At 39.5% G+C, this 17,105-nt stretch overlaps 1 protein-coding gene across 2 annotated transcripts in view; it reads right to left on the bottom strand.

Moving 5' to 3' along the window:
- Positions 1–17,105, bottom strand: part of NADK2 (NAD kinase 2, mitochondrial) — a 30,486-nt gene that overhangs the window by 10,989 nt on the left and 2,392 nt on the right. For both annotated transcript variants that reach the window (XM_041419251.1, XM_041419259.1), the window contains exons 2-5: positions 6,195–6,283; positions 5,706–5,794; positions 4,067–4,148; positions 2,691–2,774 (exon numbers count right to left, since the gene is read on the bottom strand). In XM_041419251.1, coding sequence (XP_041275185.1) covers positions 2,691–2,774; positions 4,067–4,148; positions 5,706–5,794; positions 6,195–6,283 — 344 coding nt within the window. The remainder of the gene's footprint in view (positions 1–2,690; positions 2,775–4,066; positions 4,149–5,705; positions 5,795–6,194; positions 6,284–17,105) is intronic.

Raw genomic sequence — 17,105 nt, 5'->3', positions numbered from 1 at the left:
TTGTAGGCCAAAAGTAGCCTACAAAAATTATAAGTAATAAGCTCTCTTCTTGAGGCATGTGATTATAATATGTGAATGAATGACTGATACAATGCTTTTAAGAATAAAGACCTCTCAAGAATTTCCACAAAAATACGTGCTGTATTTTGACATCTTTTGTTTGTATTTGACATGTTCAGAAAAGCAGCTCTATGCACCCCTTTTATATATAAAGGCCCCACGTATCTTCTCTTTTAACAATCCCTCCTGGCCCAGGAATTTAGGGTGCTTAAGAGGAATTCATTTGAAGCAAGAGAAGGATATAAAACCCATGTTATAACATTCCAATTTTTTTTATTTTTCCTTAGAGATATAAATTCCTTTTCCTCCTACAACCTAAGATATTTCATAAAACAAAATAGCAATAGTTTTGACTAAGAAAGCAAATCACAAGAGAGTGTTATGAGCAAATCTTTTCCCTGTTCTTACTGTCGATATCCAGGTGACATTAACCAGTTTTTCATAAAATTACAAGAGGCTTACACTTTATATGACTACATTGCTAGTTTTTCCTCTAGTCATCTTTACAGAGCCTCTTTTACACATCCTATCCGCCCTTAAATTCCAAGTATGACTTTAGGTAGTCATGCAGAAAGCATGCAGTGAGTATCACTATACTAGAATGGTCCTGGCCAGAACATGTCACATCCCCCACAAAAGTAGAAAATGGGACTGTACCATCCCTATTCTGAGCACCTGCTACAGTAATGACCACCAAGATAAAAAGTGTGGATAGTCTGATATAGTTTGTCCTTTCTGGCAATTCACCATCCACTACAACTCCAAAATACCAAAGCCCTTCCAGGCAAGGATTCAGATACCCACCTATTCCAAAGTTTGCTTAGGGCCAAACAAATCTAAGAACTCTCAAACGAAACACCTGCTCACGTCCTTGCTTAAGAATAAATTATTTTATTATCTCCTAGTTATTAATTTATTGTCTCCTATTATTTCAGAAACATAATTAGAGAAATCCTTTCTGTTTGGCTCTGGCGAGGTTTCAGCTCCATAATGAGCAGTAACAGGAGTGTCAGCAACAAAAGTATAGCTTTGTTTCCAACAAAACATCAAAATTGCCAAATGTCAAGGGAGGTTATCTGAATAAGCACTATGAGTTTTCCTTAAGCAAATTAGAATGACAGGGACTAAAAAGCTTCTGTTTTCTAAATCTTAGAATATGTGAGTAGAAAGCACCTGCTCCTTTAGCAATACATATTGAAACTCCTTCAGTTATTTATTCTGGCAATTGTATTAATTCAATTTCAGAACTATTCTATGGCAGTTACACTTCAAGTTACAAACTTAATATGCTAGAAGTATAACAAAAATCAATTGCTATATACTTTCACAAGCGACTGACTTCTGTTTGATAGCTTGTCATCACAAAAATATTCTGTAAAGTTATAATACTACAGAACAGTGTCTCTTCATAAGTAATTATTAAAAACTCTTCTCTAGTCTGTCCTTTAAAATTCAGCTTGTTTCTTTTTAAATCAAGTGAGATTATTCTATTTTAAAAATATCAAGTACTGGAAACATCAAGCTATATTCAGCATGAAGAAATGTTTGCCTTACACTAATTTGTAAGCAAAATTTAAGCCACTCTATCTCAATAACCAAAACCCCAATGCAACATACTGACCATTTCCTAACTGTATGTGTTTCATTAGCTTCTGTTCTTATGGCATTCACTGTACTACATGTTTTTGAGTCCTTATGATGCTTGTATCCCCAATTTTCTGTTCAGTTTATGCTGGATATTAACTTCCGCATCTCTAAGACAGTTCCTAGAGCAGAGGGGAGGAGAGAAGAAGCGCAGAGTTTGTTATCAGACACTGCACTCACTCTGCTGCATTCCTGCTCATGGACTGCATTGTCTGCAGCACGGACAGACAGGGGGACAGAGCTCTCCTTTGCTTTTAGTCCGTTTTTAGCTGGCTTAGGCAGTGAAGTTCCCCGGACTGTGGCGTTTCTTTTTCTGATCAGCTCTGCTCAGGACTGAAAGCCCAGAATGGCACAGGGAGCTCACACCTGTGGCCCATCAGGGCTGGAACGCTGCATTCCAGCGCCGCAGGGACGGATAGGAGACTGAGTGAGCCGAGCTACAGCCCATGACACGGGCTGTGTCTGAATCTGCCATCTCTTCAGAACAGCAGCAGGCTCCATTGTTTAATACTGTTCATTTTTTCATGTTTGTGAGTACTTTGCTTGTTAAATGAACAGTTTTTTCCACTCTTCTTGAAAGAGATTTTTATTTTCAAACCAGCTGGGGGAGGGGCAGCTTGACTTTGCTTTCTAGAGTGCTTTCACTTCAAAAATTTCCTCCAAAATTTGCTCTAAACCAGGACATTCCTAAAATACATAAACCAATACACCCCTTACAAGAATGCAGTTCCTCATTTACGAATTTGCTAAGTCAGAAGTGAAATCAATTACTGCAGGTCACCCCAGAAGACTTTTTTTCTGGAACTGGCAGTCAATTTTATCATTTGTATGCCAGTCTCACTCTTGACCAAAAAACTAATTTTTCAACATTATAAATATCTACACAGAATTCACACTAAGCTTCAGCTACTTCTTAGGAATTGCACATGATTAGGTGCTTCTTAACCCCTCTATGTTTTTGAAAACCAAAGATCAGAGAATCCTACCTGAACTCACCACGATAAAGCTTCTGCAGTGCTTCAGGAAATGAGTGTGTGTATCTCACAGGCAAGCACAGGTGACCTTCTGATCTGGTAGCAAAAAATGACAATGAAAATTATAGTATTACTGTTCAGATTTGGTACCTTTGAAAAATAAAACAAATCTCCCTATGTGTTGCATCTAGCAAAGCTACACTTCTGGGACCTTTAGGACTCTACTGTTCTTGCATAGTACCACATCAGCAACAATACACTGCTCTCAGCTCCTGGAGTCTGTGTGTCTGAGACAGGCTGTTTCTGCCACATTTCCCCTAAAGACTGTCTGTTCAGCTAATAATCCTGCAGGAGTATAGCTCCTGTCACCATTCTAGGCAAGCAATTTAAGCTTAATAAACGTGGCAGGTGAGGAAAAAAAAAATCTTTCTCCACTTACACACAAGTTAGCAACATGAACAGCTAAGCAACAAGCCTAAGATCTAAAGAATCTCATGTCAAAACTAGAAGACTAAACCCTTTCATGAGTAATATGTGACTATTTGAAGGCACTTGTTATTTAAACCCCACTAGTCAGGCTTGATAATGCAGAATAGCTACTCAGAGCATTTGAGAAGTTTTGGAAGAGAAGGTATTAAAGGAATTAAACCTTTTGACCACCACTTTATGTACTAGGAACAAACTAACTGTCAATATCAAAAAAAAAGCAGAAGTATCACAAGCAGAAATCTCAATCTGGACTTCTCAGCCAGCTGAGCCTTGGTGAATTCTGAGTTTCACTTGCAGTCCATTTGAAGGTTATACCAACCAAGCAATACTAACACACTGCATCTACTGAGCTGTAAGATTGATGTGGGCAGGTGGGTGCAGCTTGTGCAGAGTTTATAATAGGACAGCTAAGTGCCAACAATTGGTTCAGGAGTTTTCTGAGCTATATTATTGTTTACATTAAGAAACAACAGTAAACTTCATCTGAGACTCTACTGGATCCACCTTCTTCACCAAAAAATTAAAGTTCTGTGTGTTCAGGCACCACACTTAGCTGCTTTTACCAAGTCCTTCTTCCTAAGTTCTGTATTGCCATCTCTAACCTCAAACTTCTGGAAGTTAACTAGCTGCAAGTGCTGTTACACTGGTGTGTGAGAACATCTGTGGCACTGTAACACAGGCATGCTTGTCCAATACTACTTAATGTCCTCTAAGATGAGACAGGACAACTCCCTGTGCAAACTTCTCTAAAAAAATAGAAGATTCCCTTGGTATCTACAACCCACTAAAACAGATATTTATGCTGCTAAATGCTACAGGTATGCCTCATGTACCACAAAAACATATGCACAGTGTGCCTAATATTAAATAAAGCACTGATTTCCCAAATATGTTTTTACCTTTCAGGATCAGTATTTATTCCGATGACTGGTTTAAATTTATCAAAAACCTTACTGGCTGCCAACAACATTGTACCATCACCTACAAAGAAAACAGATCAAAAGTTAGTTTCACTTCACATTCTAGTACCCAAAACGGAATGTACTCCAGCATTAGCATTATGTGCATTTATATCAACAACAAATCAGGCAAGCTGGACAAAAATACAATGGGACAAAACTACTGACACCTAATCAAATAAGGGTAATGACAACTGAATTTGAGATAGCAAACATGACTGGAAAAAGTACAACTTATCTGACAGCTATACATGCCCAGGCAATTGAACATGGCAGAAGCAAGCTTTAAAAGAGATTTATGGGAGTTTCTGTACATTTACCAGCAGATAAGAGAAATTTTTTAGCAAAAGTAAATTTAGAAAGTATTGCTAAACAAAGCCACAGGAGACAGGAAACAAAACCGAATGTTACTGTGAGTCACACAAAAACAATGACTTCAGCTTCACTCCAGTTGTCTTCCTAAGACAATTTAAAGGTTTTATTTGGCCCCAAATAGGCCACTTGGAACACTTGGAAAAGATATCTTGGGTAAGTAGAAATCTTTAAAAATAAAAATCTTTCTTTAAAGTAGAAATCTTTAAATGTGCTGTTTTCTCCAGATATTGGTATTGGATTTTTTCCTGTCTGTTAAACACAAAGAACACTATAACCTCATTCAGCCTTTGCAAGAAGATATAAGCTCTGAACAGCACGCAAACACAAAGCTCTGAAAACCTCAGATGGATGTATTACTTCCCAGCTGCTTGCCTCAACCATGAAAAATTTTGCCAAAGACAAACTGGCACTTTGGTGAAGTTCTTTGAAATCCACAAGAGTGTGATAGGATGCTCCAGGAATAAACCTTTCTACCCATTCTTCATGGTGATCAGTACCTAAGGGCAAACTGGACTAGTGGGAAGAGAGAAAGCTGTGGTCAAGCCTGTTTGCCACAGATGAGTGAACAGTGTGTCAGAGCCCAGCAACACAATGCTGTATTTGCAGCATATCCCAAAAAATAACACTGAATGAATTGCTGCAATCCAATATTAAAGATAAACAGTCAGGTTAATTGCTCTGTTGGTTCATCTGGAAAACACTGATCAGTGGCACAAGATGCTCAGAAGCTGCAGACTTTTTACCTGTACCATCCAACTTGATACGCCAGTCACTGGATTAAGTGTGAAAGCAAGAAAGACAGTTTGAGCAAGGGGACCATGAGGTAGTATGTTAGTCTACACCTCACATCCCAAAAAAAACAACAAGTAGGTTTTAGAGTTACATAAAACTACATGACATCAAGAATTTTATCCCTTTTAGTTGATAACTATAGTAAATTCCACAGTTTGTATTGTTTCACACATGAACAACTTTTCAAGTGGCCATGCACTGGGATTCACTTCCATGGACTACAATTTTAGATACTAGAAGCGACAAGATGGTCATAACCACTGCTTTTTGTCAGATTTTCTGACAATTAGATTAGCAATTTGTTTTCAGAATGTGCATTATTTCAAGTTGCTTCAAACACAGTCAAGTATTTTTGTGAAACATATCTACGAAAACATACTGAAACAAATACTTCCCTTCCATAAAGTCATACCTCCTGCTGATATAACAGCATCTGCCCACCGAACTGTCTCTTCATTATACTCTCGACGCTTAACAAGACGAACTTCTATCCTTTCGTTCCTGTAAAGTTCAGAAAAAGTCTGAATTCCGTTCTGTATTGTTCCTTGTCACAGCCTTCCGAAAAGCTGTCATGCAGCCAAGGAGTAACTGGAGTCATATTTGGCTTAAAAACACTTGACACACAAATCTTGTACCACTTTCTTGTTGATTTTCATGATATAATAGAACATGCCAGTCAACTGATCTGAGGCAGTTCACGTGACGGCTCTTTCAGGAATGACTGTTCATCTGCACCCCTCTCTTTTCAGTATTTTATTATTTAGTATAAATTATTTTATTTTATTATTTAGTATTTTCCTATTTTATTAGCATTTGTAACACAAGGCTCTTCCTTTTGTTTCATACAATCCACAGATAATTTGCACTGTGTCTGAAACCTTCAACATCCACACATCCTTACCGTAAGCTGTCCACAACATGCTCCACGTTTTTTGTATGAATGCGATGCCGTTCCAGCAGACCAGCATAGTTAGATCCCTTCAAGGCAAGCTGTAAGACACAAATAGTATTTGTGGAAGTTAAGTACAGTAAGTGCTCTTGAGCAACGCAAATAGAAGCTATAAAAAAAGCACGTTATTTTCTCTCAGCAGAGATACATTCTTATAAGCCTTCCATTAATTACATTTCTATATACACAGCAGTCAGGTTATATTGACTAGTTCATTAAGTTCATTAAGCAAATCAAATGGCCACAGCAGTCAGGAATTACAGACTACACAAATATGCAAACAAGCACACTACATTGACTTCCATGCAACTTCAGGCACTTTGCACCTCCTGAATCTGCCAACTGATTTAAAGTCTATGTGAATCCACAGTTACACTAACTATACTTCTGCCATGTGCTGAAACACCCAGTTAGGTCAAAATTGTGCTGTAGAGAAGACAGACAACAAAAACAACTAACAGGAACGACAATTAAGGAAACAGAGCCTGAAACACCCCCAGCATTACCCTTCAAATTGTATTTGAGCTAAAATGGAAGACTGCCAAGTGCTGACAAAGGTGACATTTAATCTGCATCAAAAGAAGCTTAAGGACAATCTACCTAATACCTTTGATACTGTTTCCTGGATTTTACACCACGTTTGTCAAACAAGCCGATAACCACAACAAGACAAACTGTGTAGGTGCATTCTAGTCTCATCCTTCCTGGAAACTGGAAAATTTGAATACTTAATTAATCTCAACACACTCTTCAGACCACAGAAACATTTTGCAGTTTATACAGACACAGTCATAAACAGGCAGGTGAGATTACTGACTTGCTGCAGATTACTTTTGCAACAAGTTTTTTGTGCAAGCAATTCAGTCACCATATGTTCCTTATCTTATTTAGCAAGGGGGGGCCTCATCGGGGGCTGATACTGCCAAATATGTCTGCACATGGAGATAAAGAAAGTGAAAGAAAGAGGGTGCAAAGGATGTTAAGCAAAAGGAGTCTATAAATACATTCATAGTGAAAGTGATCCTGCTTTGTGCAGCAGGCTCCTGATGCTCCTTCTAGCCAGAATTAATCTACAGTTATACTGTCACTGCTTTCTTTTCCCTGAACAGTTAAAACCAATTTATCAGCAGAGAAACAGAACTTCTCCTAGAGTTTGTCCACAGGAATTCATCTGTGCCAGAAGCTCTAAACAGCTACTTCCAGCAATTTATTCAAGTGCCTTTATTCAAAGTTTTACACCATTCCAAGAGAAAGTGGTGCCAGACAGCCTTGTCTAATCCCATTTTCATAGACTTCTCAACTCCAGAGAGAAGGGGAGAGGGCTGTCAGGATATGACAGTTGAAGTCAACCACAGTCCAATACCCAGGAAATGAAATCTTTATTCATCTGACACCAATTCATGTCAAGAAATCAACCATGAGCTAAGCATGCAAGACAGACTTAGCACCAAAGTAGTTACAGACAAGAATGTAATTGGCTGCTCTGGAAGGGCATTGCTGTTCCATTCAGTGTATTTACAATTAACTTGCAGGAAAAAAATCTTCAGGTGGTCTTAGAGCTGGGATCAGGAAACCACTTGCAACAGAGACTCACAGGCTGCCTGGATGTATCAACAGCAGTGGGAGCAGCTGCCTGCCAGCTATGCATGATCACACACAGACACAGGTATGTGGACAATCAGAAAACATCCAGATAAATATTACAGGTTCTTTCAAAGCTTGCTTGCATTGGTTTACTGGGATACAATGTGCTATGTCTCATTAATTGCCTCACATGCTTAAATCCTTTGTTTCTACTCCTGAGCTACAATGCCTGTGCTCCCCAAACACCTCTTGGTCTTGCAGAGTCCACGGCTGCTGACAGCCTCCCATCATCCACGTGGAGGTGAAAGGAAAAGGTAGAAAGTAAAAGGAGGTATTTGCCTCCCATAGACATCAGCTGCTGAGCAGCATAGGTCTAATTTGCTAGAATAATTTTCAATTGCACATTCAAAGCACAAATTCATCTTGCCTTATGACAAGAACAAGAAATCCACAATCAAACCATTTCCAAAAAACACCATTACTAAAATCAGGGTTCCTCTAGAAGTATCTGCAAATGAAACAAGCACCTGACAAGCAGACTGCTGTGATAGCACACTTTTTTCAGGCTGCTGTTCCGCACAAAATAGAAACCATAAACTCCATCTTGCAATTTTATGTACCTCATTTATTTGGCTGATTTGTCAGCATGCTATCTTTCAACTTGATGGAAGAGAGCTTTTATCTCTGAACAATAACAATGTAATATCCTCTGTGTGATCATTTGAAGGTTTTTGAGCCATCAACATCAGTGGTAAGCCAATAGCTAGCTTTTCCCTGGCACCACCAAGAAGGAGAGGTATGGGTAGTGCCATTGCTATGGAATAGAGTCTGTTCTGTAACTTATATTTGCCATAGCCGAGTTGAATTATTTCATCAACAGCTTCAGAAAACAGAAGAGGTTGCTCAGCAAATAAACTATAGTATTCTGACAACTGGATGAACCATTTCAGCAGCACTACAGAACAGGCATTGAATGTGTAGATCTCCTCTAGACACAAATACAGAAGGCAACACAAAGCCAAGTGACATCAGAATACCGACTGTTGTCTACCTATGTGGATTATGACTCTTGATTTAGAAAATGGAAAAAGCCATAGCTGAGTCCTACTGGCATTGCTCACTAAGCATTAGAATAAACGAGTATGTTCTCTCAATACAGTAACATGGATATTGTCTGCAGTGAATTTGTCAACTGAGCACCTCCTGCACCTCATCCTAGAAGAATCACAAAGTGATTTGGGTTGGAAGGAACCATAAAGATCATCTAGCTCTGGCTATCCTGCTCTAGACAGGGACACCTTTCACTAGACCAGGCTCTTTAGAGCGCCATCCGATCTGAACTTGGACACTGTGATGGATGGTGCATTCACAAGTTCTCTGGGCAACCTGTGCCTGAGCCTCACCACCTTCACAGTAAAGAACTTCTTCCTAACAGCTAAGCTGCATCTTCCCTCTTTCAGCTTAAAGCCATTCCCTATCAATACACTCACTGACAAAAAGTCCTTCTTCAGCTTTCCTGTGGAGTCCCGTCAGGTACTAGGAGGTGCTATAAGCTCTCCTTAGAGCCTTCTCTTCCTGAGGCTGAACAGCTCAAACTGTCTTGTCCTCACAGGAGAGATGCTCCAGTCCCAAGATCATGTTTGTGGGCCTCCCCCAGACTTGTCCAATAAGATTAAATGGAACTTTTCAGGTGTACTTTGGCCTTGTATGAATGCATATATATTCTCATTACTAGCATTACATGCTTAATTTACAGCACTAACCTTCATGCAGTCTTAAACTGCACCAGGGTGGAGTTAATACCAATCACTTGTTTTACAACTGTTGGTCATTGAGGAGTTAAAACTAAATGCCTAACTAGAAAGAAGAAAAAAAAGGGGAAAAAAAAAAGAAAAAAACCCCCTAACAACAAAAAGCATAGATCTAGAAACAATTATTCTCTCAAACTTCCACAATGAACTTGCCCACACATGCACCCCAGCTGGAAAACAAGAACAGATCCCTGCTTTACAATCTACCTAATTTCTACAGAAAGAACCACCAAACAATAGAAACGGATTTAGAGATCAACAGCTGAATAGAAAAAATCTGAATTTTAAACTCAAGACAAAAATACAATGAGCACTAACATAGCAATCTGTTTTCTAAGCAGAGTATGGCTCTTTAAGTCCTGTATTTTCAGAAATTGTCTCTTGAGATTTAACCATGCGTCCCAAGTATAGACAAAGTTAGTATTCAGTTTTGCTCTGCTTAAAAGAAACAAGATTTTCAGACTTATAGAAAAAATATTTTTCTCAATACGTTAAGGTTAGAACTAGAACAGCTTTGAATATAGGACGTATTTCAAGCCATCTCTCAGCATTCCTGACTAAACTTGACTTTCATTCAAAACTTCCTTAATTATCAAAGACTGTCAATCTACAGGCAAGTAATTACCATATGTCCTAGTGTTAACTAGTTAAGACAAAGCTTGATCTGTCACACTAAAAACAAATGCAGTTTTCTTCACAGGTCAGGCATACACTAAACTTCTAGATTTCTTAGGAGCTCTAAAGAAATACTAAGGTTCTCTATTTCAAAATGTAAAAATAATCCACAAACAAGTACATGGTTCAGCTTCCAAATCTTAGATAATAAAATGCCAACACCAAAACAGATAAACAAACTGAGAAGCAAACCTTAGCAGAACTTGCCGAACAGGAATCTATACCTTGGAGACAGATTTCAAGTGCTCCACAGAAAAGGGTCTCCTAAGGCAAGGCACAGCAAGCTTGAACCACAATGCCAAATTGTTAGTGTTTTTACCAGCCATCAGCTGGAACTGATGGGGGAGCTGAATTTCATGGTTGTACACAATAGACACCCAGGTTTGGACATGACACTAACTTTCACAGTAAGCACAGGACAGCACACCTACCCTCGATTTATAGCAGAAAACAAGTACCACTTGTGAGCTTCAATTGTTGTATTCACACCCGTGACAGCACATTTGCTGACAACACCAGACATGGTGCAGTTGATACGGAGGGTGGAGGTGTCAACCACGGGACCATGACTGGCTTGAGGGCTGGGTCTGCATAAACCTCATAAAATTCAACAAGGCAAGGGGTGCACGCAGGTTGGGGCAATACCAATACTGGCTGTGGGCTGAAGGGATTGAGACCAGCCATGGAGAAGGACTAGGTGCCCGTGAATTAACAGCTGGTCATGGCTCAGCAATGTGAGCTCACAGCCCAGAACAACACCTCAGGCTGCATCCAGAGCCCCGTGGGCAGCAGGGCAGGGAGGGGATTCTGCCCCTCTGCTCTGCTGAGACCCACCTGGAGCACTGCATCCAGAGCTGGGCTCCCAGCACAGGACGGGCATGGACCTGCTGGAGTACAGAGGAGAAAAACAAAGATGATCAGAGGGCTGGAGAACCTCCCCTGTGAAGACAGGCTCAGAGAGATCTTTAATATTCCTCTTTTCACAGAAGTTGCCTGACTTCTTAAAAGAGGAAATGTGGTCTAATTGTTCTTGCACTAGAAATAGTAAATGCATGGTCAGATCTCATGGTTCGGCTATAGATGATGACTCAAGACAGTAAGGCAACCATATTTAAAAAAAAAAAAAAAAAAAAAAAAGAAACTAGTAAAACTAGTAAATGCATGGTCAGATCTCATGGTTCGGCTATAGATGATGACTCAAGACAGTAAGGCAACCATATTTAAAGAAAAAAAAAAAACTAGTAAAATTTAAGTATTTCTTGAAAAATTCCAGACTTATTGAATAATAACGTTTGATAAATCACTGACTTAATGGGGCAGGTTGACCCTGACTGGCTGGATGCCAGGTGCCCACCAAAGCTGCTCTCATCACAGCCCTTTACAATGAGATGGGAAAGAGAAAATAAAGGAAAGGCTCACAAATTGAGATTAAGACAGGGAAAGATTAATCACCAGCTACCATCACAGACTAAACAGACTCAGCTTTTGGAAATGAACTGAATTAATTATGAATCAAAATCAGGGCAGGATAATGAGAAGTAAAACAGATCTTAAAAACACCTTCCCTCCATTTGTCCCAGCTCTCCCCTCCTCCCTCCCTCAGCAGAACAGGGACATGAGCATGGGGGATACAGTCAGTTCATCTCAAGTTGTTTCGGACACTGCTCAACTAGAGGAAGCTCTTTCCCCTACTCCAGCCTGGAATTAACCCATTTTGGGACATCCAGCTCCTACAAGGGCCTGCAGTCCAGCTCATTCAAGACTTGCACAAATGCTCTGAAACCCCCTCTAAAGTGAACCTTACAACCAGTCTCAGTGAACTGAGTGAACTTCAAATGCACTGGCTTCTGATAATTTATTAGCTAAAAAATCCAACCCATGAAGGCACTGTTCACAGGAAGGCTTTAATAATGAGTATTTACTTTAACTAAAGCATCAGAGAAACCAATCAGGCTCCTGAAACAAACTCCTACTGTGGATCAGAAGTACCAAGGCTCAGGTTTAAGTTTCCCAGAAGGCCTTGAACATGAATCAAGTTTTCCAATACAAACTTCTGTTGAGCTGCAAGTCATAGCATTAAATCCAATTCCTCCTCCCTTCCCAGTCTGGATTATTACATATTATACAGGCCCTAACCACTTACTTTTAAAAAAATGTGCTAAGTTAATCAATGCAGTAAGACACTACTTACCACACAAGAAAGGCAAGAAGGCTGGAGTTACCTGACCAGGACTACTGACTGATTTACTAACTTGCTGTCAATTGCTCAGTATTTTTCCCAATATTGTTCCTGGCTACTTGCTATGTTTCTACCAGTTTCTCCTGCATCACCCCTCATACTGCAGAAGTCTAGAGGACTACTTTAGCTAGGAGTATTTTTTCCTTATATTTCCTCACTTTCTTCTTCAGTAATTTAGACCCCCACTTTCATTACACCTTCACAGCAAGCCTTCAAATGCTGCTGTAGACTAATCTTCTGTAGAATGATGACTATGAACTATAGATATTGTAGCTTTTTGTAAACCGTTACTTCTGTAATAGCTGACTTAAGTGCAACATTATGTTTCTGAATTTTTACAGAAATGCTGCTTTAGGGCAAGAGTTTCATGCATACATGAAAAAAAGTTAAAATGCCATGAACTGTTTTCTAATTGTTCATCCACCACATTAAAGCATTATTGTCATTTTAACCACATCTGAAGAATACACATAGTGGTTTGCAATTCAAAGGCTAAGGCAGAGCAAATTTGTGTTAACTATAAACATGCTACAACAGTAAACTGCTTTCTTCACTAACAGATTTCTAGAAAACCTGTGCAATCCAGGCAATTCAATCATTCTCATTCATTCAGCACAACAACAATATGATGCTGTAAATCACAACTAAGGAAGTACTTAAAACCAGCATTAAAGTCACTTCCAAGAAGCAGCCTTCAGCTCTTCAGCTGTATAAAGCATAGCATGATTGGTGATATAGTCCCAGAAGTTTAATTTAGGAGAATTACACTAAAATGCCCTACTTTTATATCTATTTGCTATATGTGACTGAGTATACTTGAGTGGCGTACTGGAAAAACAAATCTTACGGAAAAAATATCGCATTTAATTGTTTCCATCATTTTCCAGACCCCTTTTAGAGTAACAACATAGGGGGAACAATTTAATAAAGTAGATGCCAGTACAGTGACTTAATACTGACGCAAATATATCAAATTTCAAAGGTAAATATAAACAAATGCACACCATGCTTGTGTAACTTGAAAAGCATTTACACCCATCTCAGTTTCCAGTGGATTAGTTCAAAAATTTTATTTGTGTCTTTAGCTTTATATAATCCTAGTGGAATATAACCTGTGTCTTGAATTCTGTATGCTTCAATTCACTAAACTGAGTTAGTACTTCTCCCTCTTTTCAGGATAAGGTAGAGAATAGTAGAATCCTAACAGCTTTAAAACACTTTATGTGCTCTGTAAAAGAACACCCACTGAAAAAATTCACATTACAATGTAAGAAGAGATGGGTAGTTTGATTTCAACCAATGAATTCAAACCAATGAAAAACTTCACAGTATCACCTCATTCATTAAGGAAGTTTCTATTTCAAGATACTACCTTCAAATATACCCTGTACATCTGAATCCACAAGAAGACACAGGGTTAACTGCCCCCATACTTACTGATTTTCAGAAAAGCAACTTTTTTTTAGTTGTCTGCTAAATTACCAGATTTTATTTTAAAATTAGAACTCAGTTGAACTTTGAAGTGTGCATATTGCTTTTCCATTCTGCTGCTTTCTTTGCATTTGCAAAAATCCCAGTATCCCGAAAATATGTGAGTAGCACTTTATAAATAAGTGTTTCAGAGGATCACAGGCATCAGTATTGAAGCACAGTCTTCTAAACCAGAAATCTAAGAACAAAATACCTGGATATTTTCCAAAACCTTATCTTCAGGTGGTAGTAAAAGAGTTACAAGCCTGTAATACTAGTACCTAGGAAAAGTAATTCAGAAGTAATACTAAAAGGGTATCTTTTATTACTTAATATAAAAAATAGCAAATAATTTTTCCGTAATTAAAACCAAACATCTATCACCTGTCCAGTTAAAGGTAAAACAATACATTTCCTACAAGATGGAATTTTCTACGAGACACGAAAACTTCACTGCACAGACTAGCAACAACTGATGCTGCACACATCTAAATTAGGAGCAGGATGGGAGGATAGTGCTCTGCTACACACACCCCATGCACCGTTCTGAGGGGTTGTTTTGGCACACAACATAGGAGCCCCAGCTGAAGCTCATCTACCTGCTGGGCAACACTCCTTCCTTCCTGGCCAGCCCTGCTCAGGATATTGCTGCTGCCCTATGCATCACCTGAGCAGGTTCACAGTGGCCTCATTCAGGGGAGGCAATATCCTGCCAACAGGTTACCTCTTCCCTACCCAGACACCAGTTTTCTATAAAGCTGTATGAGCTTCACTTCACTGTGATGACCATCCCTAGCAATTAGTTGTAGTCATCCAAAAGAACCAAAACTTGTTTCAAACCTCCAACTTACTCTCCTTCCCTTCTCCAAATAAAGACACATAAGCCAGCCACAACAGAATATCAACTCTAGTCCACAATGAACAGCTTCCTTCCAATTAAGACCAAGACAAACGTAACTTTTCATATAACAAGACACTTTCAGAGATAATTAGCTGCGTATGAAATGTGTTTGGACAGGTCAATTGTTCATCTTCCCTAAATACCTTGCAGCTGTGAGAATACAGCAACTTATCACATCTGCACTATCAAATCAAACAAGTCAGGAAACATGCTCTACCTATTACTGAGGCATTATATTCTCTTAGTTTATGTAAGGACAACAGCAGTGGTTCCTCTGCATGGATTTACTGAGAGTGAAAAAAACAGAAAATGAAACAGCCTTCAGTATTAGTTGACTGGATCATTCATTTTTGTAACTAGTGATATTTAGATGCTAATCCCAGTAAGCCAGGTCACTTCTGGTAAGTAAACTGTTTGTAGGGACTTGGGAGAAAGATTAGTATAACTTGGTAACTGCAAGTTTTAGAAATCCAACAGCCCCTTAAAATTTCTTAAAAGTAAAGAGAGGGTTTAGTAGATCTGTAAAAGTAGCCCTTGCTCCATCTTTCCACCATTAGTTTTGCTCTTCTGCTGTCTGGACTGCTTCTTTACCTCTCTTATCTCTGTGCAGAGAGAAAGAATTCTGGAATTGTGAACCCTGCAGCTTTTGACTTTGAAACATTTCATAGTGTTTGTATAATACAACTCAGTGTCCAAAAGTAAGGCCACAGAAGGGTTTAAGCTACAGGTGCCCAGCCATAAAGACTTGTTAGAAATGTCAGCCAGTCACCTCTACTGCTGGTATTCTGCTTCCTGGAGGATACTGTGATTTATACTGTATAAATCATAGATAATGATATACACTATAATCATATCATATTTTAGTACATATTCGTGTATGCCCATGATTCATCTTCAGCTTCCTTAGACATGGAACAAATCTCATCTCATTAGGATGTGCGCCCAAAGGCACCACCATTTCTAAATTAAGTTACTTACTGCATATTCAGCATTAATACATAAACACACTGATTGAAACAGCTACGTTCAGGACTGCTCTCCTGTCCTGGTGATCAGGCAGAACTGATTAAGCCCACAATTTTCATTAATTGTGCTATACTGATATCTGATTCCAAGTACAGACATCAGCTATCTTCTAGAAACTTGCAAACATCTCTTTTGCTCACAACAGGCAGGCAACAAGCCCAGGTATGGTTGCTCAACCTAAACCTCCAACACTGCCTTGAAACTGAACTTCTGTATTTCAGATAACCAGTGTCTGAACATCTGAAGGTCCATGACAGAGGATGACAGCACCATGCTCTTCCTTTGGTGCTGGCTCCCTTACACCAGAAACCTCCTCCAGGACTACCCAAGCCTGAGCCCCTGCAATGCAACCCCCACGACCAACAGTCTGGGTCAGCCAGCAGCTCCGAGCTTTAAAGGAGCCAAACCTCTCCTATGCTTTTTTGCTTTCACTCTTTGCCTGTATCCCAGCCTGAGGCTCTCACACAAACTCATCTCCCACCCTGCCTTCTGTGTGGCCCTTCAACACAACCGAGCTGCAAACCCAAAGGCAGTGTGCCTGGGCTCATTTCTGTGATCAGCTGCCTTGGAGCAGCTTCCGAAGTCTCCCCAGGAGAAAGGGAGACACAGGGAGCATGGACTGCAGCTAACACCAGGGAGCAAAATGCATCGTGTTCCCAAGCTGCCCACAATTGCACTGTGGGGGAAGGACACTTCACAGCAATCACTCTGCTACAAAGTGATCTCCCCAACAGTGAGGATAAGAGTCTTCTGAACCTTCACATAATATATTCAGTGGGGCTGCCATTAACTCAGTCTGAGGAAAAAAGATCTGAGACTAGAGTCACAGCAGAATGCAAATACTGAAATTTTTACAGGTTAGCTAAACAATTTAAGAAATGGGCAGCAAGGATAATTCCTTTGCTCTCTTATTTTCTGTTTCAAAAATAAAATTCTGCAATACCTTTTCAATGTGTTCTTGCACAAATCTTTGTATTCCCGCCCATACAGCAAGAGCTTAACTCAATATTGCTACACACATAGTTAGGCAAGTTGGGCTTTGTCTACCTGGCGACACCAAGTTTTATTGCTGCAATTCATCACAAGGCAGCATTTTAAGGGGAAAGGTAGGTATTAAAAAAGCACCAGTCCTAGAAAAGAAATTCTAGAACTGTCAC

Source organism: Onychostruthus taczanowskii, unplaced genomic scaffold (assembly GCF_017590055.1).
Source record: "Onychostruthus taczanowskii isolate IOZ18803 unplaced genomic scaffold, ASM1759005v1 scaffold108, whole genome shotgun sequence".
Lineage (NCBI taxonomy): Eukaryota > Metazoa > Chordata > Aves > Passeriformes > Passeridae > Onychostruthus > Onychostruthus taczanowskii.
The sequence above is the reverse complement of the archived record's forward strand: the minus strand, read 5'-3'. Positions and strand labels throughout refer to the sequence as shown.